Source organism: Amphiura filiformis, chromosome 13, assembly GCF_039555335.1.
Source record: "Amphiura filiformis chromosome 13, Afil_fr2py, whole genome shotgun sequence".
Classification (NCBI taxonomy): Eukaryota; Metazoa; Echinodermata; class Ophiuroidea; order Amphilepidida; family Amphiuridae; genus Amphiura; species Amphiura filiformis.
In genome coordinates, this window is record NC_092640.1 from 6,430,959 (window position 1) to 6,452,315 (window position 21,357).

Genomic DNA, 21,357 nt, shown 5'->3' on the forward strand with positions numbered 1-21,357 from the left:
GTCAGAGGATGATTTAAGGAAGCCCCATCATGCACTGCAAACGTGTTATCACCAGAGTTTCAACTGCCACTTCACTTTTCAAATCCCATTGAATTCTGTGCAAAAGATGTTGTTTAAGAATTGTGCGTGTGTCATTATTACTTAGTCGATTTCAGATCTAAAGTGATGTATGCATGAAGGATAATTCACACCTTCTGTAGGTAACATAAAATGTGAAATCGACCAGCATTGTGAATGCGTTTTTATTGTAAATATATCAGTCCAAATTCAAATTTAACCATGGCCGTCAATGCAATGTGCGAGCAGTGTTGTCATGTTCACTCACACAGCTGTGCTAACCGCAAGTCAACACAGTGGCGTGGTGGGAAGTGCTTAAATCATCCTCTGGCTCCTAGTGTTCCATAAATATGGATAATCCCAGCAAACACAAAAACGTTTTAATAACGTTTTAAATAAGTTAAATTTTGGCTTTTGGTTTAGATAAAAACTTTTTAATAACATTGTCGGGTTATATAAAGGTCATGATAATGTTTTTTTTCAACCCCAAAATAACATTCTGTTTAGAATGGGTTTTGTATCAAGTTTTCAGGAATGTTTTTGGAATGTTATTAAAACGTTTTTAGACCCTTTATATAACCCGACATTTAAACGTTTTCTATAAAACATTTTTGTTTGCTGAGCAGTGAATTATCAAGAAATGTTTTTGAAGGTTATGAAAACGTTTTATACTCTTAATATACCCTTTATATAACCCGACATTTAAACGTTTTCTGGCAACCTTTTATAACATTTTGCGAATGATGTCGAAAACGTTTTGTGTTTGCTGGGATGTAAGCCTGGCAAGCTATATAGGCTAGCCATCTATCTGCTAAAATTAGAACAAATCCTACGGTGATATGCGGTTGTTGAGGGGTAATAACGGGAGAATCATGGAGTAAAGATATCTTGGCAATAAGATGTCCTTTGTTGTGGCCCTTTTGGTTTTCTTAAAAACGCCGTATGTTCTGGCAAAGGGTGATTTCTTCTTAAGCGGAATGTGCCCCGTCAATGAGGAATTCAGCAGCAGTGGTATTATCAGCAGCACGGGAACACAGGAAACTTACGGTTTCCCCAATCTTCGGTGAAAAAAAAAGGACAAAAGAAGGGGTTAAATTTAGTGTAGTGTAGAAGTTATATCGCTGGATTTTCGTAATCTTCATAACCATTATCATTATTTTCGTCGTCAAGGTCATCATCATCTCTTCTTCATCACCTTCAATGTCGTTGTAGTCGTCATCGTCGTCAGCATCGCCATCAGGCTCTTCATCATCATCATCATCATCATCAATATTATCACGAACCTTGACCTTGACCTAAGGCGTCGATCCATCTTTTGGGAGGTCTTCCATGTGGTCTTTTCCCACATACATTGCCCTCTATCACAATTTTGGGGTATCTGTCATTATCACGAACAACAGCAACAAAATCACAAACGGAAGAAGAGCAAGCAAAATACGCATGGATATGTAAACACTAAATTCTCGATTATCTTTTTGTCTGCTTGCGACCATTACCTGTTCTGGAGTGACGAGTTTCTTGGTAGGGTTCATTAAAAATGTCTGCAATACAACACAGTAAGGTTAGATGCATTAAGATTAGAATGAACAAAAAGTGGTATGAAACAATTACTGCGGGCAATTGTTTCGAGGGCTGAAAGCCAGAACTGTCCATGTCCAAATTTGACTTTTTGAGGAAAACGCGTTTAAAAGTTTGATCACAGGTGAAAAATCAGAAAATCTAGCATAAACAATACTTTTCAAGATATTTGTTAACAGTACTATTTCAAAGTTGATGCTAGGGTCTATACTTATTGGGTGGAGAGCAAAGTGGCCGACATTGGACATAGCCAGTTCTGTCATAAAATTATAGTAAGAATATTAGTGACAAACTGGACATAACAGGCATCAACCCTTTTTTTCAGCTGTCAAATATTACTTTTCTGTTTATTTTACAAGCAAAAGTGTTGCATTGAATTTATTATTGTTAACAGGCCATGGTAATACGAAGTGGGTAACATATCACGTGGACGCATTATAGTCAGTTTTGGTCTACACCACATTTCGCCATACTGCATTTTAGAAACGCTTGCTGTTAGAATAAGAAAAATTTTAATTGTAATTATTGCACAGGTCACAGAACCCTGTGACCTTTCCGGAAAAAGCCGAGTGGCAGGTTTTTCAAATAAATATTTTCTGTGTAAAAACTGTAACATCAGATAGGTAATGGAATATATGAATATTAACTGTACATCTATCATAAATAAAATTAGGGGTCTAATGTGGATTTAGGATGCAAACTGGAACAATACAATGCCTTGTCAAAAGCATTTGCTTCAAAATGGAGTTCGGATGCACTTCGTAATACAACTTCCGCTATTTGCGGGAAACCACATGCACATCAGAGCACGTGGCCGCCATATCAAAATTGATTTTATGTATTGTGTATGTAGGCCTATTCATAGGACCCTCGTATTAATTGTCTCTATGCGCTTGAGAATTCAACAATATAAATAATAGTAGCTTTATTATAATACACATTAATGTTATAAGCAGATAAAATTCCAAAATATGATGTAGTAATGAAGTTGCGATCTATTAATATTATATGTTTCAATTTTCACGATGACACTATCCTTCGTGGTCGAGCGGTCTAAGGCGCTGGTCCGATGGTATACGTGATAGCGGCGCAGTGCAGCGTGGGTTCGAGCCCCGCCTCTGCCTAATTAAATTCCTTCTTTTTTTAAATTTCATATTATGTTAGGGAAATGTGGCTGGGAGAAAAAGAATCCATAAACATAGGCCTATCAAATAGTGTATTTAACTCACTTTGCGCGTGTTTAAATAAGAGCTCTTAGGGGGAGTTCATAAGCCACCACGTTCAATTTGGTCCTATAGAACTATCGATATCGGTGCCCAGTTAGGTACCGATGACTCTTAACATCGCTCCCGGGAGATATGATAAATTGTATCAAGCGTAATAATTAAGAGCTGCATAGTATTATTGTTTTTCATGTATCATATTCAGGGTACGATAAAAAGTGTCATCGGTACCTCTTCGGGCACCGATACTGCTATAGGACCAACAAAAATGTTGTGCCTAAATACTTTGGTTGGAGGGGGGAGGGTGGAAAAGTTGGAACCTCGGCCGGGGGGCACTTCAATATGAAATGGATATAGGTGTAGGGCTGGCACTTTCGCAGTAAGGGGCAATCGGTGAGAGCAAAATGTAAAAAATATGGGGTCATTGAGTGAGAATATGACCTTTTTTTAAACGCAACCTTTTGGTGAGAGCCGGAACAGCGCCACAGAAACCTCGAACATCGAATTTCTTGTTCTAAATGGTTTCAAATTTCTTAGTTTTTTCAAAATAAGTGGGTGACAGCGATGCTGAAAAGGGGTTTTTTAACAGCCCTGCATAAGTATCACCTCCAAAGTGGGAGTGCCTCCCCGGGAACCTCGGACATCAAAACAAAAAAATTGCCCCCCCCCCTGAAAAAGGGTGGATTTTTTTTATCCACATTTTAAGGACCCAAATGTTTTTTTGATCCCCCATATTTTCCACCCCGACCACCAAAATATCTATGAACACTCCCGTAATATTCCCGGCGTTTAAAACGGCACAATACAAAAATGCATCCATAGGATATCATGATCCCCACATAAGCTGAACAAAATATAATAGTTGCACCACGCAAATGTAAATCAGCCAGAAAGGTATGCCTATAGTTTAGTTCACCACGTAAACTTGTATGTCTCAAAATTCGGACCGCTCGCCATTAAGTTTACTGCTTTCTGTGTTTTGAAAGTTGTTGACGTTTTAATGATCCCCGATTTCCGGTCGATTATTTTAGCTGTGTCACGTCACATGCATGACGCTGGTGGGTACCAGCCAAACTTCAGAAAAAAAAAACATCGATTGCCGATAACGATGTGATATGGGACTTACATAGGATTACACAGAGATATTTCTTGCCAAAATTTGACCATTTCTAGGTAGCTTGGCCCTACTTTGTCTGCGTTATATGAAAAAGGACAGTCTTAAGTAAGTAAACGTGCAACGCTTTTGATGTTTTGATGTTTTGGGAGACTGACGGAGCCTATTCTTGACTGTGTAATATTCCTTCAGCACATTATCGTACGGCAATAACCTTATACGATGGACAGATAGTATCAGTTTGTGAATGAGGACATCGTATAAGTTCCTTTAGTTCAAAAATTAAATTCCTGTTATGCCTATTGCGCAATATGGCTGTCTCATTGCGTAAGACCCAACGGTGAGTGGCGGAATTAGATTTATATATAGAGCTGATCCATGTCCCAGCTAAAAAAGTGAACAATCTGAGGTTTATCACTTATGGGCTATTCCCGTTGAAATCCATCCTGAAATCCAAACACCCCCTATGAAAAATATCACCTTAATTGTAAATATCAAATGGAGTCACCCATTCGGTTCGTACTCCCTGTGTGGAGTGATTGAAGTCATATTTTAAATCGCGGTTACTGTACTTATTTTTCAATTTGACCAGGACAGCTGACTTCCCTGTTATGATATTGGTGATGATGTTGATGACGATGATGAGGAGGATAAAAAATAAACTTGCATATTTATACCTTTGCTTCTTCTTTGCTGACGCCATCTTTTTCTACAACTGCCTCCAGTGTTTTAAAATACACTTTACAGAACAGAGAAATAGATAAAGTGAAATATACATAGTTAATTTTATAATTCAAATTAAATATTTTGATACTATTGGTATTATAATTTTGCTGTTCTCTGCTGCGGTTTCCGTTTCTCCGCTTCGATATGGTTAGCCTTGTTCGGGCTGTCATATTCTTCGTGATATTTTGTCAGTGGGACACAATTTGGTCACACCGGGTAAAATTGTCATTGCGTTTGTCGCAACAGTAAAAGTCGTACTATAATACTGCCCTACCATGGCAAAAGGTAGTAATGGACATTGTTTTCAAAATGCTTTTTATGAATTAAATTAAGTCTAAATACAAGTATCTTCCTGCTAAATAAAAAATATGGCTGAGTTATGTCTGTGAAAAGTAAAAAAAAAATCTCATGACGAATACTTGTTTCCTTAATTTAATACACATGAAGTATAGGACACTCAACGAAAACTTGAGAAAAACCACCACAAAAGGAACTTAGTAATGGACAGATGCCAAATTTCGATGATTTTATGCCAATTTGTCAATTGTTACTATCTTACTAATTACAACTAATACCAGTACCTAAACATCAAATTAGCTGGGTATCTATTTAAATATTAAATAAATTGCTCCGAATTGTGTTTTTGTCCCATATCTCAATAACATAAAACTGTCCATTACTTCCTTTTGTTGTGGTAGGGCAGAATAAGCCTATTGGCCTGAAAATGAGCAAAGCCTTCACAAAGATTACACAGCCATTATATTTATTTATTTACAATATTTCAACATAGGAAAAGGATAGTTCATTTAGACGCATTTTCATATCACATTTGTACAATGTTGTTTAACATTAACAAACCAGTAGTGGTTTTAAAGAAAAAATCAAAGAAAATCAAAGGTTAGTAGTTTACGTAAGGATTTTAGCATATAAAACCCTACATTCTTCGCGCTGAATTCAAATCAATACAAATAACTGTATCTTTTAAATTCGGGTATTTTTATTTTAAAAATAATGTTGTATTGTTAACATTGAACGACAGTGGATATCTTTCCCGGATATCTTTCCCGGATATCTTTCTATGTTCAAATTATTATGAATACGACTAATAACGAGGCTGCGTGACTTTTTGTGAAGGCTTTATATCAGGGTTGTGGTGAAGTTGTACTTGATTTCCGGTAAATACCGGAAGTTGGTATTGGTATATCTTACTTTCGATATTGTGTTTTAGCTATGTGAACTTTATTGAACAATTCTAATACTTACGTTCCGTTTCGACATATCCAGGGCATACAGCATTACACGTAACCCCCGTGCCAGCAGTTTCTTTTCCCACGGCCTGTATAAGTAAAATATGATCGACAAACCAATGATTGGGCCAGTGGTTTTGGTTGGAAGGAGTAATGATGTTCAAGTTATGTACACATCCCCCGCCGTGGACCATTACGCACATCCCCCGCCGTGGACCATTACGGCACTGTGAGTTGGTATACAGTATGCACGTTATAATACACTAAGCCAAAAAAGAAACTTATATTTTTCACAGGGTCATAACTTAAAATTCTGTCTATCAAAATTAACCAAAATTACACACAAGATTGCCGCAATACTGTACTCTAAATACATGTCAGTAACTATGCAGTTGTCCAACTGACACAACAGCAAAATGCACTAACATGAAACACCTTCTTGGACCACATTCACAGCGCAACAGATTTCTTTGGCTGGGTTCCAATTATTCGCCTGAATGTGATCCCGGAAGCTGTTCCGTGTAAGTGCATTTTACTGTTGTGTCAGTTGGAAAACTGCTTGGTTATTGACATGTGTTTAGAGTAGAGTATTGAAGTAATCCTGTGTGTAATTTTGTTCATGTACAGGCGAATAATTGGAACCCAGCCAAAGAAATCTGTTGCGCTGTGAATGTGGTCCAGGAAGGTGTTGCATGTCAGTGCATTTTGCTGTTGTGTCAGTTGGATAACTGTTTGAGTATTGAAGTAATCCTGTGTGCACTTTTTGTTCATTTTTATGGAGAGGATTTTAAGATATGACCTTGTGAAAAATTATAAGTTTCTTTTTGGCTTAGTGTATATCAACAAATGATATCCACAAATTCGGGAAGAATCAGAGGATTGTTTCTTGCAGCAAATATCCTTAACTCCGCATGCATACCCATTCCACACACAGTAAGTTACTCTGCATTTTCACTGGATGTTTTCTGAAAATCACTTTTGTTTTGATACGCAAACTCCATCAAATTCCACCCCAGTAATTATCTACTGTGTTCGCAGTATTGCATTGTTATGTGCCCCTAAATATTTCATAATATTCAGTAAAATGTGTTTTGTCACCGGACATTTGTTTCGATATTTATCTCCATTTGAACATGGAATATTCTAGAAATTCATAATAATCATACATAATGTAAACCACTAGAATGCTCATGATTTCCACAGGATGGAGTGGTGGCGCTATTACAGTAACCTTATACACAGGCGAATGATTCTGATTGGTTTGTGTTGAGGTAACGAGCTATTTTTTGAAATGCAAAATGCTGTAATACGCCATAATTAGTGAGAGATTATTATAGAATGGTAACAAATTATACATGAGGCCTGGAGAATAATTAAAGGCAGCAGATTAGAGTTATAAAAGGAAACTCTGTGAAACTTATGTTAGCCAGTAGTGGTACAAAAGTAACCATAATTGTGTGAAGTCATCAAAGTTTGGTTAGCGGTTCTTGCGTGTTGGAGAGAGGAAAATACGCCCAAGTCGGTAGTGAAAGCCAATAGTGCTTGCACTGCTCGATTGTTTTGTCGATTGAAAGGAGTGACACACTGAAATATCTCCATCAACGAACTGCAGTATTTTACTAGACTAGCATGGTGTGTTTAATATCTTACTGTCAAGTGGAGCCGATAGCTTGCTCAAGTGATCACCAACAGAGGACCTTACGGTCAACATAGACCATTTGGAAAAAAGCATAGCAGCTAGGAGAGTGAAAACATAGTCTGTTGTGTCCGTTGGAAAACTGCTTGGTTATTGACATGTGTTTAGAGTAGAGTATTGAAGTAATCCTGTGTGTAATTTTTGTTCATGTACAGGCGAATAATTGGAACCCAGCCAAAGAAATCTGTTGCGCTGTGAATGTGGTCCAGGAAGGTGTTGCATGTCAGTGCATTTTGCTGTTGTGTCAGTTGGATAACTGTTTGAGTATTGAAGTAATCCTGTGTGCAATTTTTGTTCATTTTTATGGAGAGGATTTTAAGATATGACCTTGTGAAAAATTATAAGTTTCTTTTTTGGCTTAGTGTATATCAACAAATGATATCCACAAATTCGGGAAGAATCAGAGGATTGTTTCTTGCAGCAAATATCCTTAACTCCGCATGCATACCCATTCCACACACAGTAAGTTACTCTGCATTTTCACTGGATGTTTTCTGAAAATCACTTTTGTTTTGATACGCAAACTCCATCAAATTCCACCCCAGTAATTATCTACTGTGTTCGCAGTATTGCATTGTTATGTGCCCCTAAATATTTCATAATATTCAGTAAAATGTGTTTTGTCACCGGACATTTGTTTCGATATTTATCTCCATTTGAACATGGAATATTCTAGAAATTCATAATAATCATACATAATGTAAACCACTAGAATGCTCATGATTTCCACAGGATGGAGTGGTGGCGCTATTACAGTAACCTTATACACAGGCGAATGATTCTGATTGGTTTGTGTTGAGGTAACGAGCTATTTTTAGAAATGCAAAATGCTGTAATACGCCATAATTAGTGAGAGATTATTATAGAATGGTAACAAATTATACATGAGGCCTGGAGAATAATTAAAGGCAGCAGATTAGAGTTATAAAAGGAAACTCTGTGAAACTTATGTTAGCCAGTAGTGGTACAAAAGTAACCATAATTGTGTGAAGTCATCAAAGTTTGGTTAGCGGTTCTTGCGTGTTGGAGAGAGGAAAATACGCCCAAGTCGGTAGTGAAAGCCAATAGTGCTTGCACTGCTCGATTGTTTTGTCGATTGAAAGGAGTGACACACTGAAATATCTCCATCAACGAACTGCAGTATTTTACTAGACTAGCATGGTGTGTTTAATATCTTACTGTCAAGTGGAGCCGATAGCTTGCTCAAGTGATCACCAACAGAGGACCTTACGGTCAACATAGGCCATTTGGAAAAAAGCATAGCAGCTAGGAGAGTGAAAACATAGTCTTCAGGATTAGGACTGAGACTGTGGTAGACCAGGGGTTTCCAAGTTTTTCTCTTAATTGGGTAGACAGGATCTTGGATATTGCCGGATCTTGGATCAAGAACTATCAAAGGAATCCTTTATATTAATGGCGGGTTGTTATAAGTGAGGACTTTCTTTTTGTGTTTATATAAAAAAAATCTTACTAAACAAGGATTTCTATACATCGAGGGGTTAGAACAGGAAGGCCCATCTGCAATAGCTGCTACGTGTCATAAGTGTACAATATAACACGCAGAAATGGTCAAATGTTTATAAAGCAGCTATTGCTGATAAGGCCTACCTGCACTATCATGACTACAATTAATTGACATGCACCTTACCCATTCAGGGTTTTGAGGAACAGTGTACAGCGGACTTTGCAATCCCTGTAACTCCCTCAACGAGGTTGTGTATCTATTGCAGATAGGCGATCCTTGCACTAGTTAACCCCCTCCCCCGACTTACCTTAGTCAATCCATTAAGTCCATGCTTTGAGGAAGTATACACAGCGGATTTTGCATGTGCTCTAACTCCAAACATCGAGGAAATGTTGATTATGCGACCCCAACCTGAAAGTATCAAATTTAAATGGTTATATTAGTAATAATTTTGCATGTATCGCTACTCATCGTATGTAGAAATCATTGTATATTGCTTTTTGTGTCTAGTTTGTGTTCCCATTTATTCCCATTCAATTACCAGTATAACTGTTTAACTTCTAACACGTCTAACAAACCTTTGATGACGTAAAATCGATAATATGTTACGTCTAACGTCTGGTGGATATATGTTATTAATTTTACGTCATCAAACATTTGCTACAAGTTAACCATTACTGGAAATAGAATAGGAACATTTAGATTAAATAACAAAGACATGTTGCATCGAATTTTTGTTTGGATTTTGGGCTTCAGTGATTGCTTCATTGCTTGCTTTATTGGTTGGTTGATTACTTGCTTGATTGACTGCATCATTGAGTGATTGATCGTTATTATATTTTGATTTATTTAGATGTGTATTTTAAGCTTCTTCACATCGATGGAGGTTCACATTAGTATTGCTTTCAAAAATACAAATTTTTTAAACCAGCGACATCAACAAGATACAAAAAGCTTTAGATAATTAAACTGCTGCGACCAATATATTTTATGTTAGAGGTTGTTAGTCGTTGGTGTATCGGTGGGACGGTCGAATAGCCTATATACAGGATGTATCAAAATGATTGGTACCGACGACTTCTCATTTTTTGCCGAATTTTGTTACTATTTTTTTGTACCAGTTTTGGGTTAATTGTTTAAATATTTGTAATTATAGTAGTTTTATCTTCTCTAAGAATTTTAGATCATAAAGATGGCACATTCTGCTCAGAAGTTACATAATTCTTATTCTAAAGGAAAGTAGGTCTTTTTACACTTTTCATCGTAACGCTGGATCAGCAGCGCACCATTTTCTAAGCTCTCTTTACGACAAATACCTTGTGAGAATGATATGTTGAAAATAATGGAAATGTTTAATTTTTCCTTGCTTATTTCTTCATTCATAATATATATAAGTGCTAATCAATATTTATTGGTTGAAAGTAATATTATTGACTTGAATAATTTAGGTGGGATGAAAGAAGTTTGTGTATCAACACCTTCCAGGGCGGTAATTTAAATTGTAGTATAAGATGCATTGAGATTACTAAGTAGATGGTGTGGCTATAGACTGCAGACAGTGTAGGTTAGGTTATACCTGGTAAAAGTTATTGGAATGGTTCCACAGTATTTATACGTGCATTTATAGACTAGTAAAGTATTACTGGTTGACCCGAAGCTATGGAGAAGTGCAGAAAAGATTTAGAAGACAGTTTCCAAGAGCAAGGAGTATCACATGCAAACATGCTTTAACTTTGATATGGGCAGTTATGGATTCATCACAGGTGTTAAGTTCATTCAAGATAGGGCTTCACGTCACACTGGCAGAGTCGTAAGACAGGAACTTCAGAAACTATCTTTCTAAAAGCATGTGTAAAGCAATTTTATGTTATGTGGACTGAGGTGAGATATTGAAGAGCATATATTCAATACATAGTTCAAGCAGTGAACCTATTCATCTTGTGTTGTATAAGTAAAACCATGATTACGTCGATCTTCGTTTAAATTACAATGCTCCCAGATGCATCAACATATCATCTTCAGATTATTAGATCAATATGCTCCTTTCTATGTAGAGTACAAAAATTATATTAATAAGTAATTTTATATTTTGGATATATTTTAGAAAATGTCATATAGCCCGGTACCAATCATTTTGATACACCTGTTTGCTACATACCCCTTTTCTTCATAGCTGTTATAAAGTGTTTTATTAGCACGAATGGCGAAGTCAAATTGGTTGTCAGAACAGATTCCCATACCTGAAGTGGAACATCTTCCACAAGGTTATGGTGACCACCACCTAAAAATAAAGGAGGACAGCTTTTATGGTCTACTTAGCTCAGCAATGCTTTGCTGTCTTCGATAATGGTTCATGTACGCCAGAGCGTTCGATAGGAACAAGCGAACAGTATACGAGTTTGCTGATATCTATCGGAGCGTTCAGCAGAGCAACAGGATTCATGATGCAGTCATGTCTACAGTAGAATTCATCTCGACCTTTGCAGGACTTAACCCCATTAAAAGTTATTAAACCAAGATAACACTCATTGAAACAGCTCAACTGATTAAATCGGATCTTCTCTGGTTGTGCACAAGTGACTGTTTTCATGTGCGATATCGCAATAAAGCTGGTATTCATAGCTTCAGTTGGGTAACCGATTATAAAGGAAACGAAAGGAAACAATGTTATGTGTGGCTTTGTTCACGAAATCAGACAATGTCGTGCTTTTTGTAAACCAGCATTCTTGAAAATGAGCAACATAATGATTTTTGACTTAACACGGTTTGGAAATAATTTCTTCATATTTTTGGTGTTATCTGTCGTTTACATGTCCTTCCTAAAACACAAAAGTACGACCCTCTCCAAACACCTAAATTAGCTAAAAATTTAGGACATGTTACAAAACTTTATTTTCTAGAACCTATTTAGAATAATTTAAATGTAGCTTTTACCGTTTTTTGTGGCATCCTTCAGAAGTGAGCGGTCCGATACCAATATTTTCGGTCAAATCTCCATTCAATTAACACGGGGAGTTGGCTAGCTATGCCTTGCCCTCACTCATATTTTACAAAAGTACGACCATTTCTGAACATCTAACCTAGCTGTAATTTTAGGTCATGTTAGAGAAATATATTTGCTAGAAGTTTTGGAGAATAAATAAAATATTGGCTGGTTATTTTTCACACAGTGATGTTAACTAGGCAAGTGTCCATTCTCCCAACATACATCATTTGTACAGGTCACGCGTCAATGGTGAGAGCACTGTGTATTGTGTATAGGAAAACGGACAGTAACTGCAGTATGTACAAACACGGTCGATGGTAAAACCATAATCAATTTCCTTTGTGTTCAGTAAGTACATAATGACCCACTCATCAACTACTCAAGTGGTAATTAAATAAGTATGTCTGGGTTCGTGTTTGCGGTCAATAGTCAATAATGTGTTTATGATAAGGATAATGAACTGAGTGCAATGCATTCGTCAAGATAATCGCACGCGCCGTGGAGTTATTGCATTTAGCTCGAGAGCCGATAGGCTCGAGAGCTAAATGCAATAACTCCATGGCAAGTGCGATTATCTTGACGAATGCATTTGCACGAGTACATTATCCGTCATACACTTTGGGTGTATTAAAACAATAGGCAATATTAATTGCTGCATTCATTATATTAGTTTTAATATTAGGAAAATATCTTACATTTTAAAAACACCGTCAGGCCATTGACCAGCTAGGTAGCATTTAACTGGTAAAGAAAATCAATCCCTGTATAGGTTAACTACCGGTATCAATGGTATCGATTGCGCCATACGTCATACTTTAGTAACTTATTCACGCATGGTTTGTAACCAATTGACTTTATGTTGTGATCATTTAATATCGTGGTTTCGAACACAGAACCAGTTCACCTAGAAACGATCGATTTAGATGTCCGACTAGTACTACGGTGAATTGAGATGAGAGAAAAACATATCAATATCAACTGGACTTTATAGCTCTATAATTTGAACTTTAAAATCTACTTGTATTAAAACACACGACATTGGGATTTTACAATGTGTTCAGTAGTATAAAGCATGATCATGATATTATGCACTAGTGTGTGTTTCCCGGGCCCGGTCATGTTATTTTAGATATAGGCCTACATGTATTTCATTTATAAAATGCTGAATATTTTGCAATGGTGTCATCTTGTATAATTATGATCCACCTGTTTTTGGCCCTTTTTAATTAATAGAAGCTCGATTATTCTCATTTGATGTTTGATTTATTTGAGGTCATTAATCATAATTTATGACAATGATATTTGCAAAATAGAACATGAGACTATTATACCTGACACGGGTCGAGTGGTTTGAGTGGCTCGCTTCATATCTCTTCAGGTATAATAGTCTCAGATAGAACACCGTTTGTAACTATACCATTTTAACACCACAGAATGTATATTCGTACTTTTTTGATGGTATATATATCGAACAGACAATTATATAGTTATGTGACCTCTGTGTCGAAAGCGCCACCTAACTCTACTATATAGTTATGTGAAAGTATAGTATTTATAGTATTTGAGCGTGCACGTATTATCTAGAATCTATTGTTTAGCGTGCGGGTTTTAGATAATGCATTGTTTAGCGTGCATGTTTATATAATTTGGGCTATGAAGGGTAGTTCGCGAAAATAATGCACGGGAGAAGAATACATAACGATGAATAGAAACGGGCACTAGAAGTGTATGTTTACATAAAATGGTGTAATTAGGTTTCAAGGGGTTGTTAATTCAAGCATGGTCGTAAAATTGATTCGATCGATATTTTGGTCAACGCGTGGTATTGGAGCGGAGTGTACAATTGAGCGGAGCCTGACAGAGTTTGCTACAGGCTTTTATGGGTTTGGGCTTTGATAAAAGCCAGGTACCTCTCCGATACAATGCCCTATCGAAGACAGCAAAGCATTGCTGAGCTAAGTAGACCATAAAAGCTGTCCTTCCTAAGGGAAGCAAACGAAGATATTGTTATGAGATTTGTCAAATGGCAAGAATGGAGACAATCTACTTTTCGTGCACGGATATTAATTATTGGATTATAATGCATAATAAGGCCAGTTTTATCCAACGTTTTTGTGCGTATTCTCGTTGAGACAAACGTAGCACGTTTCAGTAATGTTACGCCGATATTTGTTTTTGTTTTTTGTCTCAGCTCAGCATCATCATGAGTTACGAGGCCCATCCACTCTGTGATGTTATCATACCACTTATTCTTCTGTCTACCTCTTTTTCTCATTCTTCAATTTTGCCTTCATTTGAAATGCAAGGGAACTACCAGTTCCTCTTAACACGTGGCCAAAGTATTCCATTTTAAGACAGATCACCATTACCGTCCAACTGCCTGGATTCGCCAAGTTCAATGAAAATGCGAATGTTGGATGTCTTGCTCTTTCCAGTTGACATTTAGTATTTTATCCGTCTATTACTCAACTATTTTAATTAAAACTTGTCAAGAGGAGGCATTATGTATTTTAGAATTTAAATACTGCGTTTGGTTTTTTAGCTGTTGATCAAAAATATGGAAAGAATATTATGAATCGTGACCCACCTGCATTGTTAACCAACACATCGATCCCATCTGGATATATTACATCTATTTGCTCACACAATTGCTGTGCTCCGGACGATGTACTCAAATCTGCCTGAATGTAATGGACCGACACGTTATATTCTCTGTAAATATATATATATATACAATGACAAGATGTGATTTTTTTTATTGATTCAAATTAATTAATTAAATATTATCTGTAATACCCGTTAAGTATAGATCAAATGGCATTTTACTTGACAAAACCAGTACGTTTCCATTTACTCATATTTTGTCCATCTCATCGGAGGACTTCATCAGATCTGAGCAGCTGGTCCACTTTCCCGGAAAACAGACTGCAGTTGTGTGTCGTCTCTTTTCCAGTCTTCAAAAGTGGGTCATATAACGTGACTTTGTCCCACTCTTTCTGATCTCCATTGCTTCCCATGCTTCTCTAGACTTTCTGACATGCTTCCAGCCATGCCCAGTTGACGAATGACGACATGGCCGATTTAGTTTGTTCTTGCTCCGATGAGATGGAAGAAATATTAGCAAGTAAATTACCATTTAATCTTGTTATACAAACCTGATTTATTCACTGAAATGATTTGTAGATTATTAATTATTTTTAATTGACTGTAATTCTTGCTCTCTACAATAGAGAGCTAGAAACGATTGAAGCCAAGTTCTGCAACTTTTATTCACCGCATTGTTTTAAGATAATAGTATGGAAATATTCTTACTTTGCAAAATCACCTCGACATTTCTCCACTTCTTTCGTCGCACCATCTCTAGTACCATGCAGTATGATGTTCATGTTGTGATTTTTGGCCAAACATTTTGCTATCCCCAATCCAATGCCATTGCATCGTGTTGATCCCGTCACTAGTGCTGTTAGGGCGTGGTTGGTGGAAGTCATGCTGTATCAGGATGTCTGACAATAACTAATTGTGATGAAAACTGTGAAAGTAACGGGAATGTACTGCCACCAATTCGAAAATATCGATGACAAATTTACAACAAAAGAGGGGGTAATTAGGTGAGAAACTCCAAGAGAGACCCGATAAGGAGTAATTTTCCGAAGTTTGGAAATTGTGGTGGGGTCAGGACAGTGCCGAATTTACCATTTGGCCAGATATGCCTGGGCCCAGGGCCCCCAAATTAGGGGGCCATAAAATGCCATGTGTATCTTCCTTTTTAACCCCCCCCCAATGACGATTTGGACCAAAATAGGGTAAAATTGCAGAGTTTTGTGCGTTTTCGGCACAATGGTCCTTGATTAAGCAAAATTCACCTTAAATTCACCTCAAATTGATTTTTTTGCGCGCTTCGCACGCAAAGGTTCTAGCATAAAACAAAACTTGGTCACAAAAACCTATTTTTACACAAAATTTGAGATCGAAATGAGATGTTTCTGTTTTACCAAGCCGTGTAATCCATGAATTTATGCTTTTATACACGGTTGTTTGATGGTATGTAAAACTGAGTAATTTTAAAGAAAAGTTGAAGAATGATGGCGCTATTTATCTAAAATCTTGTTTTGCATCTTTACAAGGGGTACGCACTTGTAAAATGGTATCAGAACATCAGCAAACAAATGACAAGGAAATTTTCAAAAAACATTTCATCATGAAATGTAAGGTATAACTCATATTATTTGGTTAATTTAAATTTAAAATATATGTAAATATCGCCCTCAATTTGCACACAACTATACAGTTTATAGAATTAAAATAACCACAAAGAAGCAGAAAAAGATGAATAATTTTATATAGAAACGAAAATCTATGTTACAAATTGCTACAAAATATATGTATATATACAGTTTATTAGTGTGATAGCTGTTGTTATTATTTAGGTCTAGAATTGAACATTATAATAATGTTTTGTTAGAAATATTAATAAATGAACCCATCAAACAACCGGGTATATATTTCTCAGAGAATAATAAATAGGGATTGTTGTTTTTATATCTACTATCGTGTCATAAAGTATTATACTATAAAAGACATGTCCAATATTTCGAGTAGTGGATGCCGGCGCAGCCGGTACCCCTGCTGCTCTTGCTCCGTACATCTAGCCTAAATTGCTTTTATAGCGTATATTATTTGAGTCTAACGTTTTATTGAAGTTACAGAGTGTGCGCAATTTGAACGCAAGTTATAATAGCAAAGGGCCACAATTTGAGTACAAAGGGCCCCAAGTGAGAATGTATTAACACAGTTTTGGTAATAGAAATCAGGACAATCTGATCACAGATGCTAAACATTATGAAAAGGTAAAAAATAAAAAAGGGGGTAAAAATGTTTTACCCCTTCAGGAAAAAGCTTAAAGAAAACCCTGAATTGTCATGATTGTACGGACCACTAATACCCGAGCATGAGGTATGCAGTACCTTTGAAATTCAATTTTTCATTGATTAATTTTGATTTTGACATTTTTAACGTTTAAGGCTTAAGGGGCTGTGCAATAATTATGAGCCCTGGGTGAGGTTCACTCTAAATTTCAAGGATTTAAAATAAATCCCAAGGGACTGTGATTAGGGACGAATCAAGTGTTAGATTTAAAATTAAATCTTTAAGATTTAAAATTAAATCTTTTAGATTTAAAATTCAAATCTATAAGATTTATTTTAAATCTAAAATTGATTGGTCCCTAACTACAGTCTTAAGGATTTATTTTTAAATCCTTGTAATTTAGAGTGTTAGGGGAGGGAGATAATTGCATGGACCCCTTCGTCGAATTTTGGCTGAATTATTCTCCCACTGCTAGGATTTATTTCATTGAAGAGTCCGCTATAAAACATTACGCTTACCTATGATATAGTATCAGTTCTACGCACCATCTTATATACACTAGTAGTAGTATAGCAGTATATACAAATTATTTGCTGGGACGCTTATACTAGTCTCTTATACTAGTATTAACACAGTTTTGGTAATAGAAATCAGGACAAATTAAATCATATCCAGTTGGTTAAAAAATATAAATGTGAAATTTTTACAGGTTAATTAGTCAAGTGACTAATTGTTTAGTCACCTCGACCACTTAAATCGTATAGTGGCCAAACTTATCTATAGTTCAGCTAGTTGAAATACATATTAAAATACTGTATTTAATATTTAATATGGTGGACTAAGTGGACTAAATAACCCATATTGAACACTTTACATTTTTTTTTTATGCACGACAGTTTTCTTTACGCTTAAAAGCGGGTGTTTTTATCCCTTCAGCAACCCACTTTTACCCGCTCTTTACGTATATGCGGTGTGATCAAGCAAAATCAGTCTGAAGTCGGACATATTAAAATTCAGTTTCTTATAAACAACATTAGCAAAGCTACATTTTGAAGTACATCCCATTGAATTTGAACAACCAGTTCAAAAGATATGAGCAGTTTTCCAAAACAATAGGAAGCAAAAGGAAATACTTCCTTTGTTTGGCTACCCGGTATCTCAAAACAATATTTCCGACTTCCGACTGATCACAGATGCTAAACATTATGAAAAGGTAAAAAAAAAGCGGGGTAAAAATGTTTTACCCCTTCAGGAAAAAGCTTAAAGAAAACCCTGAATTGTCATGATTGTACGGACCACTAATACCCGAGCATGAGATAGGCCTATGCAGTACCTTTGAAATTCAATTTTCATTGATTAATTTTGATTTTGACATTTTTAACATTTTTAAATGTTTAAAAGGCTTAAGGGGCTGTGCAATAATTATGAGCCCTGGGTGAGGTTAGGGGGAGGAGATAATTGCATGGACCCCCTTCGTCGAATTTTGGCTGAATTATTCTCCCACTGCTAGGATTTAGGAGCTTTTAGGCATGTACGTACGCCTGTTCATTGTAGAGTCCGCTATAAAACATTAAGCTTACCTATGATATAGTATCACGCACCATCTTATATACACTAGTAGTAGTATAGCAGCATATACAAATTATTTGCTGGGACGCTTATACTAGTCTCTTGTCTACAGCAGTATCTGTCATGTCAGGCAGAGTTAAAAATATTAAATAGTTATAGGCATCTGGTATATAAGCAACTAAGCAAGAGAAATTTATGTGACCATCGAGATTGGTTGCATATCGTGTCGTGTGTGATCGGATATGGATATACGAGCATATTGTTTTCGAAAACAATCGATACATGCATGCATTTTTGTATGGTGCACTATTTTTAGAATTTGACCGTGATCGTGATTCGACCCGGTGCTGCGTGCAAAAGCAGATACTTACGCAAAATATGATGTTTTGCATATGCAAAACTACATACTTTATAAAAGTATGTACTTTTGCATATGCAAAAACACATACTTACGAAAAACATGTAGTTTTGCATATGCAAAACATCATACTTTACCGTACTTTACAGTACGTATACAAAAATAGATGTTTTGTATAGAAAGCACACGGGCTGGCTATAGGGAATCAGGGCGCATACTACCAAAGCGGGAGCACACCACTTAATAATGCGCCGTTACCATTCATTTCACGGAGCTTTTTGCAGGTAGCTGGAGGTATTCCAGGCAATTTGGTGTTTGAAACGATTCAAAACAGTCTCATCTCTCGCTTATATCCCTTCCAAACTGACATTTGGCTACACATGTAATACTTTTCTCATTCCAATTTTACTAATTAGATTTGGCACGCTGTGTGAAAGACTACGGGTAAAAAACTATCGGGGCAAAAACGTTGGGGGTGCATAAACCACGATGATGTACTATTATAGGCCAAAGATACGTTTATTAATAAATTAGGCCTTTATACCAAGTTGCATATGCAAAGCACACTTTTGGAAACAGAAATATAATGTGTAAGAAAGGTCTTATAATACGTTTATTATTATTATTATTAATAATATAGTATATACTAAGTTGCATTAGCAAAAGCACACACTTTTGGAAAAGTATGTAATTTTGTATAACCATGCAAAATGACATATTTTGCAAAAGTAGCCCATGTGTTTTTGGCAAAAACGGGGGGTATATATGAAGTTGCATAAGCAAAAGCACACACTTTTCACTTTTGGAAAAGTATGTAATTTTATATAACCACGCAAAATGACATATTTTGCAAAGGTATGTGGTTTTGGCAAAAACGGGGGGGGCATAAACCACCACCAGAAGTATAATGTTCTATATGACATTAGGTCTTATATACATTCAATAATATAGAATATACTTTGCATAAGCAAATGCACACACTTTTGGAAAAGTATGTAATTTTGTATAACCATTATGACCCTGCAAAATGACATATTTTGAAAAAGTATGTAGGTTTTTTTTTGGGGGGGGGGTGGCATAAACAACCGCCAGAAATACAATGTACTAAGACATTAGGTCTTGTACGTTTATTAATATAGTATATACTTAGTTGCATAAGCAAAAGCACACAATTTTGGAAAAGTATGTAATTTTGCATAATCATGCAAAATGACATATTCTGCAAAAGTATGTGGTTTTGGCAAAAATGGGGTAAAAGCGGTGCATAAACCACCACCGAAAGCATAATGTACTGTAAGACATTGGGTCTTATATACGTTTATTAATATAGTATATACTAAGTTGTATAAGCAAAAGCACACACTTTTGGAAAAGTATGTAATTTTGCATGGTTTTGGCAAAAATGGGGTCTTATATATTCGTTTGTGTAAGCAAAAAGTTTAAAAAAATGAATTTGCCGTTTTTTTAGCCTAAACAAACACCAAATAAATCTGTGAGCTAATCCATAGTTGCACTTCTCACAAATTATGTTCCTTGTGCATTTTTCCACTTGAAAGATTTAAGCCAGCTATATTATTCATTTCTTTCAAAGCACTGACAAGTAGAACAGTATTCAAATAACCAGGAACTACTAATGTTACTCATTGAATCACACAAGTAAACACTTCACAAATAACATTATGTTTTAATAACTTTTATTTCTCAAATCACTGTTGATCGACACAATGTGACAAAAAATTGCAGGTAATACTTTGTTTCCCCTTGTATTTGGTAATGAAGTGACGTCCGTGATTTTACATGGCCCAAGATTATGTGTATTCACGAAGTGCCCTTGTACATACAGGTAACACAACTTTTAACAGTTTCCCCTCATAAATGTTTTTAAACCGATTATGTAATCATGGTAATTGTGGCATGTTGGGCATCTTCAGTGTTAAATAAAGGGTTCACAAAAAATAACTCCCCCTAAAATTACAAAAATTGTGAAAGACTACGGGTAAAAAAAACTATCAGGGCAAAAACGTTGGGGTGCATAAACCACGATGATGTACTATTATAGGCCAAAGATACGTTTATTAATAAATTAGGCCTTTATACCAAGTTGCATATGCAAAGCACACTTTTGGAAACAGAAATATAATGTGTAAGAAAGGTCTTATAATACGTTTATTATTATTATTATTAATAATATAGTATATACTAAGTTGCATTAGCAAAAGCACACACTTTTGGAAAAGTATGTAATTTTGTATAACCATGCAAAATGACATATTTTGCAAAAAGTAGCCCATGTGTTTTTAAAAAACAGGGGGTATATATGAAGTTGCATAAGCAAAAGCACACACTTTTCACTTTTGGAAAAGTATGTAATTTTAGGATAACCACGCAAAATGACATATTTTGCAAAGGTATGTGGTTAGTGGCAAAAAGGGGGGGGGGGCATAAACCACCACCAGAAGTATAATGTTCTAT

At 36.1% G+C, this 21,357-nt stretch overlaps 1 protein-coding gene across 1 annotated transcript; it reads right to left on the minus strand.

The window, feature by feature from the left end:
- Positions 1 to 575: 575 nt before the first annotated feature.
- On the minus strand, positions 576 to 15,601 carry LOC140167180 (D-beta-hydroxybutyrate dehydrogenase-like). Its single transcript, XM_072190545.1, has 8 exons — positions 15,405 to 15,601; positions 14,680 to 14,804; positions 11,265 to 11,387; positions 9,414 to 9,517; positions 5,962 to 6,034; positions 4,650 to 4,711; positions 1,554 to 1,598; positions 576 to 1,115 (listed from the first exon to the last, which is right to left on the minus strand). The coding sequence occupies exons 1-8, from the start codon at positions 15,578 to 15,580 to the stop codon at positions 1,026 to 1,028; spliced, it is 798 nt and encodes a 265-aa protein (XP_072046646.1). The 5' UTR covers positions 15,581 to 15,601; the 3' UTR covers positions 576 to 1,025.
- Positions 15,602 to 21,357: the final 5,756 nt, after the last annotated feature.